This window comes from Phoenix dactylifera, chromosome 14 (assembly GCF_009389715.1).
Source record: "Phoenix dactylifera cultivar Barhee BC4 chromosome 14, palm_55x_up_171113_PBpolish2nd_filt_p, whole genome shotgun sequence".
In the NCBI taxonomy this organism is placed as follows: Eukaryota; Viridiplantae; Streptophyta; class Magnoliopsida; order Arecales; family Arecaceae; genus Phoenix; species Phoenix dactylifera.
Genome location: NC_052405.1, coordinates 16,114,623 through 16,127,502, shown reverse-complemented (window position 1 = coordinate 16,127,502; position 12,880 = coordinate 16,114,623). Strand labels below are relative to the sequence as shown.

Here is a 12,880-nt window from a genome sequence, read left to right as displayed (position 1 = left end):
CCTAAAAGAGAAGAAGAAGGGCTAGACCAAGATGACCACAATCAACACCACACAACGGATTGGCTCTGTAATCTTGAGATTAAAGAAGGTTTAGTGGCTTTTAATCTAGTTGCACAGAGATTTATCGGTTAAAAAGTTCCTGAAATTCTCTCTAGATTAGACAGCTTCTAATCTTCCTTTCAGATTAAGCTTGAGCTTACTAATTAAGCGATCCAGTAACCAGTGACCATAAAAGTCCCGGGGTGTGTGGTGGTGCCAGAAGGGATACACCAGTACCACAATACCCGTAACAGTTCTTGCTGTTGTAAAACTTTCTTAGACATCATCAATTACTAAATTCTTACTGGAGTAGCTTTCAGCCGCTTCTTTCTAAGAGCCTAATTGAGCTCGAAAATCCTAAGGCCAACGTCTAATTGATTTTAATTTAATTTGGCTTAGGATATGTATGCAAGGTGGTGATTTTTGGGGACCAGTAATGACTCCCGACCTTATCTTTTTAATGGATTTTGCCCTTAAATTATTTTATGCAAATGCTTAATACTAAATGCAGCAAATATTCAATATTTTTTTTTAAAGTTTATGGAATGTTATTAGGTTGTACTGATTAAATGAGCAAGCAAAAAAAATTTCTTTTTTTTTTAAATTTCGAATTTTGAATTTCAAAATTCAAATTTTGAATTTAAATTATTAAATTTTAGTATTTTTGGAAAAAAAATTATTTTTATTTTTTTTGAATTTTAATTTTTTTAAAAAAATTTTGAATTCCGAATTTCAAATTTCAGAATTTAATAACTACGAAATTATTAACTAAAAATAATCAAAACAAGAAAAATTAATAGAAATAAAAAAAACTTACTACCGGAGTGCGTTCACTTTGGGCATCCAAAATTCGATTTGATCTTCGTGATCGTTCTTGCTTCTCAATTTGCCTCTCCAGCAACGGCGCCAAAATTTTGTTGTCAATTTTCTGTTTACCTAAAAATGTACTAAACAGATCGTTGTTAGAACCGACAAACAAAATTTAAATTAATTATACTCTTACTTTTTTTGCTCGAAAAATAGTGGTCTTAAGAGGTCGATCCACAGGGCGGTTGGAGTTGCATAAAAATCAAAACGTTCACTCGAATTCAAAATCGATTTTTGAATAACAAAAGAAAAACATTACTTCGGGGATGTTGAATTATTCTCTAGTCTAACAAAGAATGTTTTCTATTTGAAAATAACGAAAAGACAGATACTTGGAATCGAAGAGCATTTATAAATTTAATGAAATATTTAACTATTCAAAGGAAAACTTTGGCATGGATGAAAATAGTGCTTAAGAAGATTGAAGCCTGTAACATAGATTGCATGAGAGAAAATTTCATATATTGCATGAAAGAAAAATTTAAAGATTGTATAAAAAGCGAAAATTAAACTGAACCTAGAATAAGGATTGCATGAAAGAGAAATGATAGATTTTATAAAAATAAATTGATTACAAAAGTAGAAATGAAGATTGGTAGCCTGGTGCTGCCTTTCTTATGCAAATAAAATAAAGAAAAGAAAGAAAAACAAGAAACTTCTCTCCCTATTTTTTTATTTTTTTTTTTTCAAACAAAACAGAGCCATGCTCTGTTTCTTTTTTCTTTCTCTCTTTTCGGGTCCCCTCTTTCTCTCTATTGAAAACAGAGCCTTTTTTCTCTTCAAAACAGAGCCTCCCCTTCTCTTCCCAACCCCCTCCCCCAGCTGAGAACCTCCCCCCTTTTATAGATCAACCCTACCCTTGAAGCATGGAGAGGGGGAGGATGCGTGATTGCTGGGGCGGAATGCAAACGGTTGGATCGAACGCGTGATCCTTGGATGCGGGGCTAGAGCAGCTCCTTGATGGCGAGGAAAGATGTCGCGGGTGCTGGGAGGAGCTGATCCGGAATGGAACGGACGTGGGATCCCTGGATGATGAACGCAGGCTTGCAGGAGATTGCTCGCGGACGGGGGCTTGGATGCTTGGGCTCACGGAAAAGGCGGACTCGGAGGCTTGAATGCAGCGTGGGATCGCGGACTGAAGAAGAAGCGGACGCGTGATCGCTGGGAATGTTGATCACGGAAGAGGGATGATTGGATCACGGGATCGTCGGGGCTCCGGGAGCTTCATCAGTTGGCTGGATCACGGCTTGCATCACAGGACCGTAGGCGCTGGAAATGGAAGGGAGCTAGGAGGACGCGGCTTGCTGGTCTGGAATCCGTGGATGCATTGCTCGCGGAAGCAGAGGCGGAGGAGGGGTGCTACGAATCTAGAAGGGAGGCGGGGAGGAAATCCGGAAGGATGTGGATGCTGAACCATTGCTCCTTCCCTCTTTTCGCAAGAGCTGAGACGGTGCAGATTTGGGAAGGAAGCTGGGATCTTTGATTCGGATGAAGGGCGGACGCGTGATCGCTGGGTGTGGCTGGAACGGGCGGAAGAAGATGGATTTTCTTCTTTGGCCCACGGACGGATGGAGTGCTGGGAGATCGCAATCAACGGGATGCAGAAGCTGGGATGGATCGCAGAAGGCTGAAGATGCATCGCGGACGATTACTAGCTGCGTTGGGCTCAAACCGAATGTTATTTGGTCTCATGGATTACTTGCACTCAAACACAAATACAGCGTCAATTAGTAAATTTTATCATTAATGATTAGCTAAAATACTAATTAAGATGGTATGATGATTGTACTTTTGTGCTCTCATCATTGGTGGTCATTTCAGATAAGTTGTTTATCATGATCAGCCAATTTTCTGCCACCAAAGAGTGCTAGTTACATAACAGAGGATCTACAAATGAGACTTTTTGAGTCTATTAATAGACCATGAAGTACATTCTCAGAGTAGTAGGAGGAAAATTTTCACCACAGCTGCTGCCAATTCTTGGATCAGGGTTAACAACTGATTCTACCACAGATGCACCCTAGCTTGAAGAAATGCTTCACTGCAGTAATGATATAACAATTCACAGAAACCAGCCAAAGAAACCAACAGGAAAGCCATCGGGGGCGTGAAGCAGTGCTTTGTGATATAATTCCCAGGGAAGCCACATCTCTCTCAATGTTTCATCATTAAGATGGCATTATCCACTGTCAAGATCTCGCATTATAAGGGGTCTTCCTGACTTCCACCATTCGGATTATTGTGCTCAAGTGAAAGAACAATTGGATTCCAGTCACCATTCCTTTCAGTTAACTGCTGCTAAGAAAACATTAAAAACGCTTTCCTCCAGCAATCATAATTAAAACCACATGAAACATTCTTCGAGCTTTGTATGTTCCGAAATGGATAAATAAATCTTGATACCTTAAAAAATAAGACCATATGTTTCAAAAGCAGTATGATCAAATTCATGGTTTAGCTAATGCCATTTACAACATTCACAATCATTTTCGTCAAACCAAACAGGAGATCGGGAGATCAAATGGATTGTTCACCAAACCCTCTGAAAAGCTGTTAGAAGTTCATGGGGCATGGTGTCATCGAGTAAAAAATGACCTCAAGGATCCAATTATCAGAAATTTATTAGAATTTCCAATCAGAAAGAGACACCAGTAGTATCATAGAAGGGCACCAAAATCTCCACAAGAACATTGTCCATCTATGAACTTGTGAAGCCGCTTGCTATCCCGAACAATAATTTCTCTTTTTGTCAGTAATGAGAAGAACTTCACAGAGCTATGGCAGTCCCTGCACATAGTGATATTTTTAACAACTCGAATGGATGCATCTTCTGTCATGTTTATCAACCCAAAAGCAATAGCTAATCTTTCACTATGGTGTGTAGTGGAACCAAATTTCTTCTCTTCATCCTCGTCATCAGATATCTCTACACTTTTATAGGGAACATATCCCAAACCTTTTGCTTTTTCAAGTAAGCTTTCCAGCAATTCATACATTTCAGCACTCTGAGCATGGGTTCTATCATCAGCTCTAAAGAAATAAATCTTATCTTTGATGCCAATCCAACTTCTATCCCTCATGTTTCCAATTTTCTCATCCTTCATGAGCTTTCTCACCCTTGATACATCCTGCCATCTCTCTGCTGATATGTACATGTTCAACAACAACACATAGGTCTCAGTCCCTCTAGGCTTGAGTTCTAGCAACCTCTCAGCAGCATAAAAACCCAGTTCCATATTCCCATGACTCCGACATCCTGCAACTAAAATAGACCATATGATCTCATTGGGCTCGAAATCCATCCCCTTCACAAAAGCAAATGCATCCTCCAACCGCCCCAACCTCACAAACAGATCAACCATGCATGCATAATGGTCCATAACAGGCTTGATCCCGTACTCATTCTTCATCATGCTGAAATAGTACTCAGCCTCGTCGACCATACCACCATGGCTGCAAGCTGAGAGAACTCCGACAAAGGTAACTTGGTTTGGCCTCACCCCAGCCAGTCTCATGTCCTCAAACAGCTGTATTGCTTCCCTAGACCGACCATGTTGAGAGTAGCCTGTTATCATGGAAGTCCAGGATATCATAGTCCTTCTTGACATCTCCACAAAAGCTTTTGTTGCTTTCTCGATGCATCCACACTTGTTATACATGTTCACCAAAGCGCTGGTCACGACCACATCAGATAGAAATCCAGACTTGATAGTCTGGGCATGGATCTGCTCACCCTGCTCCAAGGCTACAAGACCACTGCAAACGGATAGGATGCTCGAGAAGCTGAACAGGTCTGGTTTCATTCCTGATCGATTCAACTTAAGGAACATTATAAGTGCCTCTGTTCCACTACGATAAGCTGTGACATCATCCTTTGCTGAATTCATCATCTGAGCATGGCCTGCAATCATCGCGTTCCATGTTATTAGATTAACAGTTTCCATTTCATCGAACAATCTCCTTGCCTCATTGATCTCCCCACATTTTAGATACAAGTACATGATTGCGTTCTTCACAGGAATATTTAACTCACATCCAAATTTGACGCAGAAGGAGTGGACTTGCTTTCCAAGACTAAGATCTTGTGCCACACAACACAAGCTTAGAGCACTTGTCAATGTATACTCGTTCGGTTCAACATGTTCTGAAAGCATCTCGACAAACAGCCTCAAACCCAGCTCAGTATCCCCTTGATCACCACAAGCTGATATGACCGATGTCCATGAGATCACATTCTTATCCGGAATTCTTTGAAAGGCCTTCACTGCAGACTCCAAGCTCCCACATTTGGAGTACAAGCTGCAGAGAGAGTTCCCCATGCTCGTATTCGACTCAATTCCATACTTGATCATGTACCCATGAACTTGCTCACCAAGCTCAATAGAATACAGAGCACAACATGCACTGAGAACGGCCCCTAACGTATAATTGGTCGGGTAGACCCCAGATTCCAATAGCTGAATAAACACTTCAACCGCACAGTCCGGCTGAGAATTGTGAACATAGCCAGTGATCAACGCTGTCCAAGTGACAATATTCCTACGGGGCAATTTATCAAAAATCTTACGTGCATTGCCTGGAGCACCACATTTCATGTAAACATGGACAAGTGATGTCGATACAAAGACATCTTCATGAGTTCCAGTCTTGATAATGTGAGCATGAAGGATCTCAGCATCAGGGAGCAACCTGTTATCGATGCATTGTCGGAGAAGTGGGACATAAAGGGCTGACTCCACTCGGGTGCCCTCTCTTAGGATGTCGAGTGCTTCCTGGACATCAAGAGGCTGTGGAAATACATCCGAGCTGTTCTCCTGCCTCAGTGGGCTTCTCTCGTAGGCAAGGATCTGTGATCAAAATCCAATTTTTACACGAACCATTCATTGAAACAGAGAAAGGTAAGAGAAAAATGACAACTTGATAAGGTCAAGATGGATAGACTTGATGGATTCCGATGGTCGCATAGACTTAGAGCTGAATGAAGAAAAGAATACTAGTTTATACGTGAAGAGACTGTGCCAATACCTCTGAGCTGCTCTCTGGGGTTGGCGGGCTTCGCTGGTAGGCAAGGCTCTGTGATCAAAATTCAATTTTTACCTCGAATTACTCATTGAAACAGAGAATTCGTACGAGAAAATCACAACTTGACAAGGTTTAAAGGGAAGGAAAGATGGATTCCAATGATCATATAGTCTTAGATAAACCAAAGAACGCTAAATTGTTTTGAATTGAAAAGAGGAGGAGGTGATTACCTTTTCGATGGGAAGAGAGGTAAGGGAGAGTTTTCTGGGGTCGGGGTCGAGCTTGTGGAGGGTGGCATTGATAGCAAGAGAAGGTAGAGAGGCCATTAAATAGAGAACAGAAGAAGAGAGTAGCTGTTGGAGGAGAAGGGTGACATGATATCAGCGCATTCCTTTTTATGAGGTTTGTGATCTTATCTTTGCTGGGGTTAGTTTATTACATCCTTGTGGTGTGGAGAGAGCCTCAGCCTCCATTAATACGGGATAAGGATTGTAAGCTTATGGTTTCTTCCTGTGGTGTGGAAGGGATACCATGACATGAAACTACTGTGATATAAATACTTCGGATAGGATAACATTACCGAGCAGCATCCAATGTGTTCGCGAAAAATGGCTGCTGTGGTTTGCGGCGCTTGAAGATCTTTAGACGCTGGACACCATCGGACATTGCTTTTGGGGGAGAAAAAAAAGCGATTTTTTTTTTGGTAGGCCTAACGTCTCCCGGATAATTTTGAAGCGTTTAATAAAATTTTTCATATATAATTTTTTACTTCCTCCAAAAAGAAAAAAAAAAGTATTAAGAAATGTTGCTGTGAGGAGTTTTTTTTTTTTTTTGGAAGGGATGGCAACTTGGTCGATTGGATGCCCGACCTGACTCAATCTTAATGGGACAGATTGTACTGTGGATCCAGAGCGGATATAGGTAATGGTAAAATCTATTATAGACACGATCCAGATTTATATAACTCTTTGTAAATTTTCTCTTCAAGACAAAAAAAATTATATGCAAAAAAATAATTTTTGCAGTTTCATCCGACCTGATGTGTTTAACCTTCTCTATCTAACTCTATTCACTCCGCACCACTCGATGCAAGTATGGGATGTGTGTAGGTAATGACCTACCGGTCCATACCCAACCCATTACCATCCTTAGTTTTTGGACAAAAGCTCTATTTGAGATACATCTAAAAGTTGGTTTTTAGAGCAAAAACTCACACGGGTTCAAGTCTTAGTAACTAAATTTTTTTAAAAAAATATCTAAAATTAAGAAAAGAATTATAGAAACACTCTTTCAACTTTGGGTCAATATTAAAAACACATTCTCGACTTTAAAAAATTTCAAACAAGTCCCTCAACTTTGCAAACTGTTTCAACCTGGTCCCGCCGTTCACCTCCATTAATAGAGTGGCTTAACATGACTATCATATTGTAGTATAAAACTCTATTATGATTGAATTGCTTTTCTTATCATAAAAGGATCCACTATTGGATCACCCATCAAATATTGGTGTCGGGACTCACCTTGCTTCGTGCGAATGCACCGTTGGATCATCCATCACATAGATCGTGAAGTGCTTCAAACTTCTTTATTCATCCACATGCACAGATCTCAAAGCGGCCAGTACATAACCAGGATCATCCATCCACCTGCATAAATTTCAAAAAGATTGTATGGATGATCTTATTCATCCGCCAGCACAAATCTCAAAGCAACAGCATGGATGATCCAAATTATTCATTCTTCTACACAAATCTCTAAGTGACCAGTAAATTATTAAGATTATTCATCCACTTGCACGATCTCAAAGTCACTACGGATGATCCAGATATTCATCCACCTGCACAAATTTCAAAGTAACAACAGATAATCCAAATATTCATCTACTTGCATAGATTTCAGAGCAACTATAGATGATCCAGATATCCATCTACTTGCATAGCTCTCAAAGCAACCACATATTTATTTATCTATATAGATTTTAAAGCAATCAATAGATGATCAGGATTATTCATCTGTCTGCATAGAACTCAATGCAACTGTGGATGATCCAAATATCCATCCATTTGCACATATCTCAAAACAACCAAACGTTCATTTGCCTATACAGATCTCAAAGCGATCAATGGATAATTAGAATTATTCATCCAGCTGCATAGATCTTGAATTGTCCACGATGATTCAGATATTTATCCATTTTCACATATGTCAAAACAACCACAAATAATCCAGATGTTCATTTGCTTGCATGTATCTCGAAGCGGTTAATGAATGATCGACATATTCATGCACTAGCACAAATCTCATAGCAATCCAAATATTCATCCATTTTCATAGATCTAAAGCAGCCGTATGAATGAGTAGAATATTCATTCGCCTACATAGGCCTCAAAGTGACCATGTAGATGATCTGGATTATTCATCCACTTGTACAAATCTTTAAGTTGGAATAGGCTAAAAGGGGAAGAGGGTATTTTCGCTCGTCAAGTGGAATAATTTGCAAACTTAAGGGATTCGCTTGAAATTTTTTTAGAGTCGAGGGATGTCTTTGATATTGGCCCAAAGTTGGCAGAATATTCCTATAATTTTTTATAAAATTAATATATAAGTTAATAATACTTTATAGAAAAAATTATAGCCATCTCTTAAACTTTGGATATTTTCCAAACATACCCCCTCAATTTTAAAAAGTTTCACACCAACCCTTCAAGTTTCCCAATTATTCTAAGTCGATCCTCTGATTCCCCAACCAACGGACGGCAATAGCATGTCGTTGCAAATAACTGAAATACCCTCACCCTCTCAGAGTGCAGATGAACAACGAGAGGGTTTGAATGCTTTGAGATCTATGCAGTCATGATCTTTAATTATAGACCATATACTCAAGATGCTTTAGAATTTGTGCAAGTAGATAGATGAATGAAGATGTATGAAGTGCTTTGAGATTCACATAGTGGGTAATCTTTAATTATGGGTCATATAGTAATGGGTGCTTTGGGATATGTGCATGAGGATGAATGAAAGAGTTCGAAGTGCCTTGAGATCTATGGGGTGGGTGATCCATAACTATGACTTAAATACTAAAGGTGCTTTGAGAACTATACAAGTGGATGAATGAAGGGGTCAGAGTGCTTTGAGATTTGTGTCATGGGTGATCAAGGATTGTTTGAGATCCATGGAGGCAGATGAATGAAGGTATTTGGAATGCTTTGAGATCTATGCGGTGGACAATCTTTAACTATGGGTCATATACTAAAGATGCTTTGAGATCTATGCAGACAAATGTATAAAGGTGTTCAAAGGGCTTTGAAATCTATGAGGTGGTATAGATTATATACTAAATTATTTGAGATATGTGTAGGATTTCACACACAAATAATTGATACAAAGGGTATTTTGGTTATAATTCAATTTTATGCTACTATGTGATGGTCATCATTCTGTTAATAGAGATGAGTAACAGGGCCAGTTTAGAACGATTTATAAATGGTCAGTTTGAAACTTCTTAAAGTTGAGAGGGGTCACTATAATTTTTCCTACTTTATAATAATAGTTTTTGATAATATAGTATAATAAATATAAAATATAAAAAAATATTATCATTTTTATTATTATATTTCAATAATCATATTATAGTAATAATATAATAATTTCATAATATAATAAAATAATGACACCATACTATTATATCATAATAATAGTTTCATAATATAGTAATATTATGAAATATTTTTATGATAACATTTAAAATATTATTTATTATATTGTTAGGCTAAATATCAAAGTAAATAAATTATAATTAAAAATACTTTATAGTGAAGATGTTTGATAGTATAAATAGTTAGATAATTGAAAGCACTATATGATATTCTTTATTGTCATATTCTGATACTAATAGTACTTTCTGGACTCGCAATGGCAGGAGAATGTGCACTAGGACACCATTTTTATATTCCGATATCTACATAATAAATTTGTTGAGGTGCAGAAGGGATTTTATTAAACATCACAACTATGATACAACTGGGATATATATAGGAAAAATAACAGTGTTATTCTTTCTTGTAAAGATGTGACTTGTAAAGTTGTCACTAAACCTTTTTTTCTTAATTTAGGTATTAGTGATTACATTTATGAATAGATTATTTGGTCTCCACCCACATGGTTTAACCTGAGTCGCTCATATCCGATGCTTATGAAAATTTTGTCATTATCTTAGATTGCTATGGTCTTTATTAATTTACAAAAATATAAAAATGCACCGCAGCAATCCCCTTCTATGTTTCATGATACATTTGTCTAGACAAATAATTGAGCTAGGCTTATTAAGCTAGGGTCTAATCGAGTTTGGCTTTAAATCATTTTAGATCTTAAATTTTGAGTGCATGATTAGTTATTTCCTCTTTGATCAATCTTTATCAATCTTTGAGCTATGCTGAATACAAGACTAATGTGAAATGCTTGATCGTTTTAAATGAAGAAGGCTCGAATCAAATTAGTACGAGGCTCGATTCAAGCTTGAAATTAAAACACATGTATTTTATTTTGAGAAGATATTCAAAGCCTTGTCTTGGCTAATAAAACTCACAAATTGCATGACCATCAAATAGATCAAAGCTTATACTTATGCAACCCATCATGGCATGATGAAACTGATAACATGACAAAGCCAACAAGTTATTTAAATAAGCCATCATATTGATTTGAGATATTAGATTGATATTAGACTGATTTTGGTGGTTGGTAATAAAAATACAGCTGAGACATTACATGTATTTTATATACTTTATATTATATTATAACATATTCTATGTTTTTAGGTCTTATCAAGTGAGCCTAATGGAGTCAGGCTATGCTTAGACTTTATTAACCAACTAATTAACCCCAAAAGCTTTAGTGCAGATCATGCTAGTAAATCTAAGCTCTAATGTCATATTAACCTGAACTCTAGTGTCATATTAATAGACTAATCCCCAAAACCTTCTTGTTTGTTGTTTTACCTGCAGACCTGGCCATGGTTACTGAATCAAGTAACTCGTTTTCTCTATTTTCCCTTCCCTTTGTATAATTTCTAGAGGCATTCTTCTTCTCAGTGCGAAACAAACTAAAGAAGAGTAAGAGAGGGGAAGAAGAGATGAAGGGAGATGAGGAGAGGATGAGGGAAGAAAGTAGGTTGAAATGGCTCTCTTCCTCCTTCACCAAGGATAGCAAAAAACTTACTTTTTGAGATTTTAATTTTAAAGAATTAGTCACTTTTTATCTATAAAATATTGATAAAATATCAATATTTTACTCTATAACAAGATAAAAATATTTTTTAACAACTATTATTTTCATTGTGTAATCCTTGTTATGGTAGAATTATGGCTGCTACATACTTAGAAAACTTTCTATACCCTCTTTAAATTGTTACAATAGTCGTTTTGGATTTTAATGTTACGAGGATATTTATTTTAAAGCATAAACCTAACCTATGCAAATTTTGTCATATGATTAACACGACTCTTGCTTGGATGGTATTAACCCTCGCGATTTCAGATGGGGTGTGGATTCTACCATAGTTGCTAATTTTCAAAAAAAAAATTAATTTTTATACAATTAAGAATATTTGCACAATCAACTCAAGAAGTTACGCATGTTGCGTGTCCAATGGGACATGCTCTACCAACATATACCTCCTAGATAGATTTTGGTTATATTTTTCGTACGAAAGAATGATTGATTTTCTTTCCTGACATCGACCATTGGATCGTAGCTTGCATAGAACTCAAAGCACTCCGAACTTCTCTCATCTGTGGATCACACTAGATTTAATGGTGGGTTCGCACGAAGAAAGACAAATCCTTCTTTCACGCAAAAGATACAATCTCTGTCTCTATCAAAATTACTTCGCAATCCATCTTACACATCAAATGTAGTGGAATCTATCTATTGAGACGAGACAATTAAATCAATTACCCCCCCCCCCCCCCCCCAAAAAAAAAAGTAACTTAAATGGCCATTAATACAACATTGGATTTATTATAATTTTGCAATGCAGAACTGAATAATTGCTTACAATGCAGTACTGTTTTATCTGAGACGCCACAATTGAACCCATTCCAACAAACAACTTAAATGTCACTGAGGTGGTAGCTCAGTGGAACTGGGCCTTACTTCCAACCAAGTGGTTTCGAGTTCGAAACGCACGGGCATCGATTAAATTGTGGAGATTAGATGTTCTCTGCTCGGATACGTGGTTTGGGAGGGTTTATTGGTCCGCTGGTAGCCTTGGTGGTGCTAGGTGTGATGTCCTCACATAAAGAGTAATCGTGCCGGAGTCCAGAGAGATAACCACCCGAACTCATGGGTGGGGAGGGTATGAGTAAAATCGGCAGGCATGCCCAACACACGGTCATTTCTATCCGCATCGAACACTCTTCTGGTGGGGTAGGGGCCCAGTAAGAGTTGCTACGCGGGGGTGGCCCCCCCCCCCCCCCCCCCTCGCTCTCTTCTTTTTTTTGCGAAAAAAAAAAAAAAAACTTAAACCAGTTACCAAACAAACAAAGCAACTTAAATGACCATTAATACAACATTGGATTTATTACAATTTTTTTAATGCAGAACCGAATAATTAGTTAGAAAAATCAAGAGACTGGCATTAGGTGGAAGCTGGTAGTGTCACTAGGCTGGACTTTTCTTTTTTTTGTGAAGCTGGGAGAAGGTAATGGGAGAAGTGACGTCAATACTTTGGGAGAGAAGTGGACGAAAGGGAACGGAAGGGAGAGCAAGGGAGGTCATCAACGAGCCCAGGTGGAATACTCTTTTAGAAACCGCCACCGCTATGATGAGTGCAACTGAAAATGGCGGCATTTCTAATTTAACTGCCATTAACTTCGGTGGGATCCCCAAACCACCCTGCGTTACGTCTAGTGCCTCTATTTGCCCTTTTCTTTCTCTACAATTACTCAACCAA

The 12,880-nt window shown here is 38.0% G+C and overlaps 1 protein-coding gene across 1 annotated transcript; it reads right to left on the bottom strand.

Moving 5' to 3' along the window:
- Positions 1-2,721: 2,721 nt before the first annotated feature.
- Positions 2,722-6,522, bottom strand: LOC103706519 (putative pentatricopeptide repeat-containing protein At5g52630). The gene is made up of 3 exons (XM_008790649.4): positions 6,159-6,522; positions 5,932-5,979; positions 2,722-5,753 (listed from the first exon to the last, which is right to left on the bottom strand). Exons 1-3 carry the CDS (start codon positions 6,252-6,254, stop codon positions 3,564-3,566), a joined length of 2,334 nt encoding a protein of 777 aa, XP_008788871.1. The 5' UTR covers positions 6,255-6,522; the 3' UTR covers positions 2,722-3,563.
- Between the last annotated feature and the right edge of the window lie 6,358 nt (positions 6,523-12,880).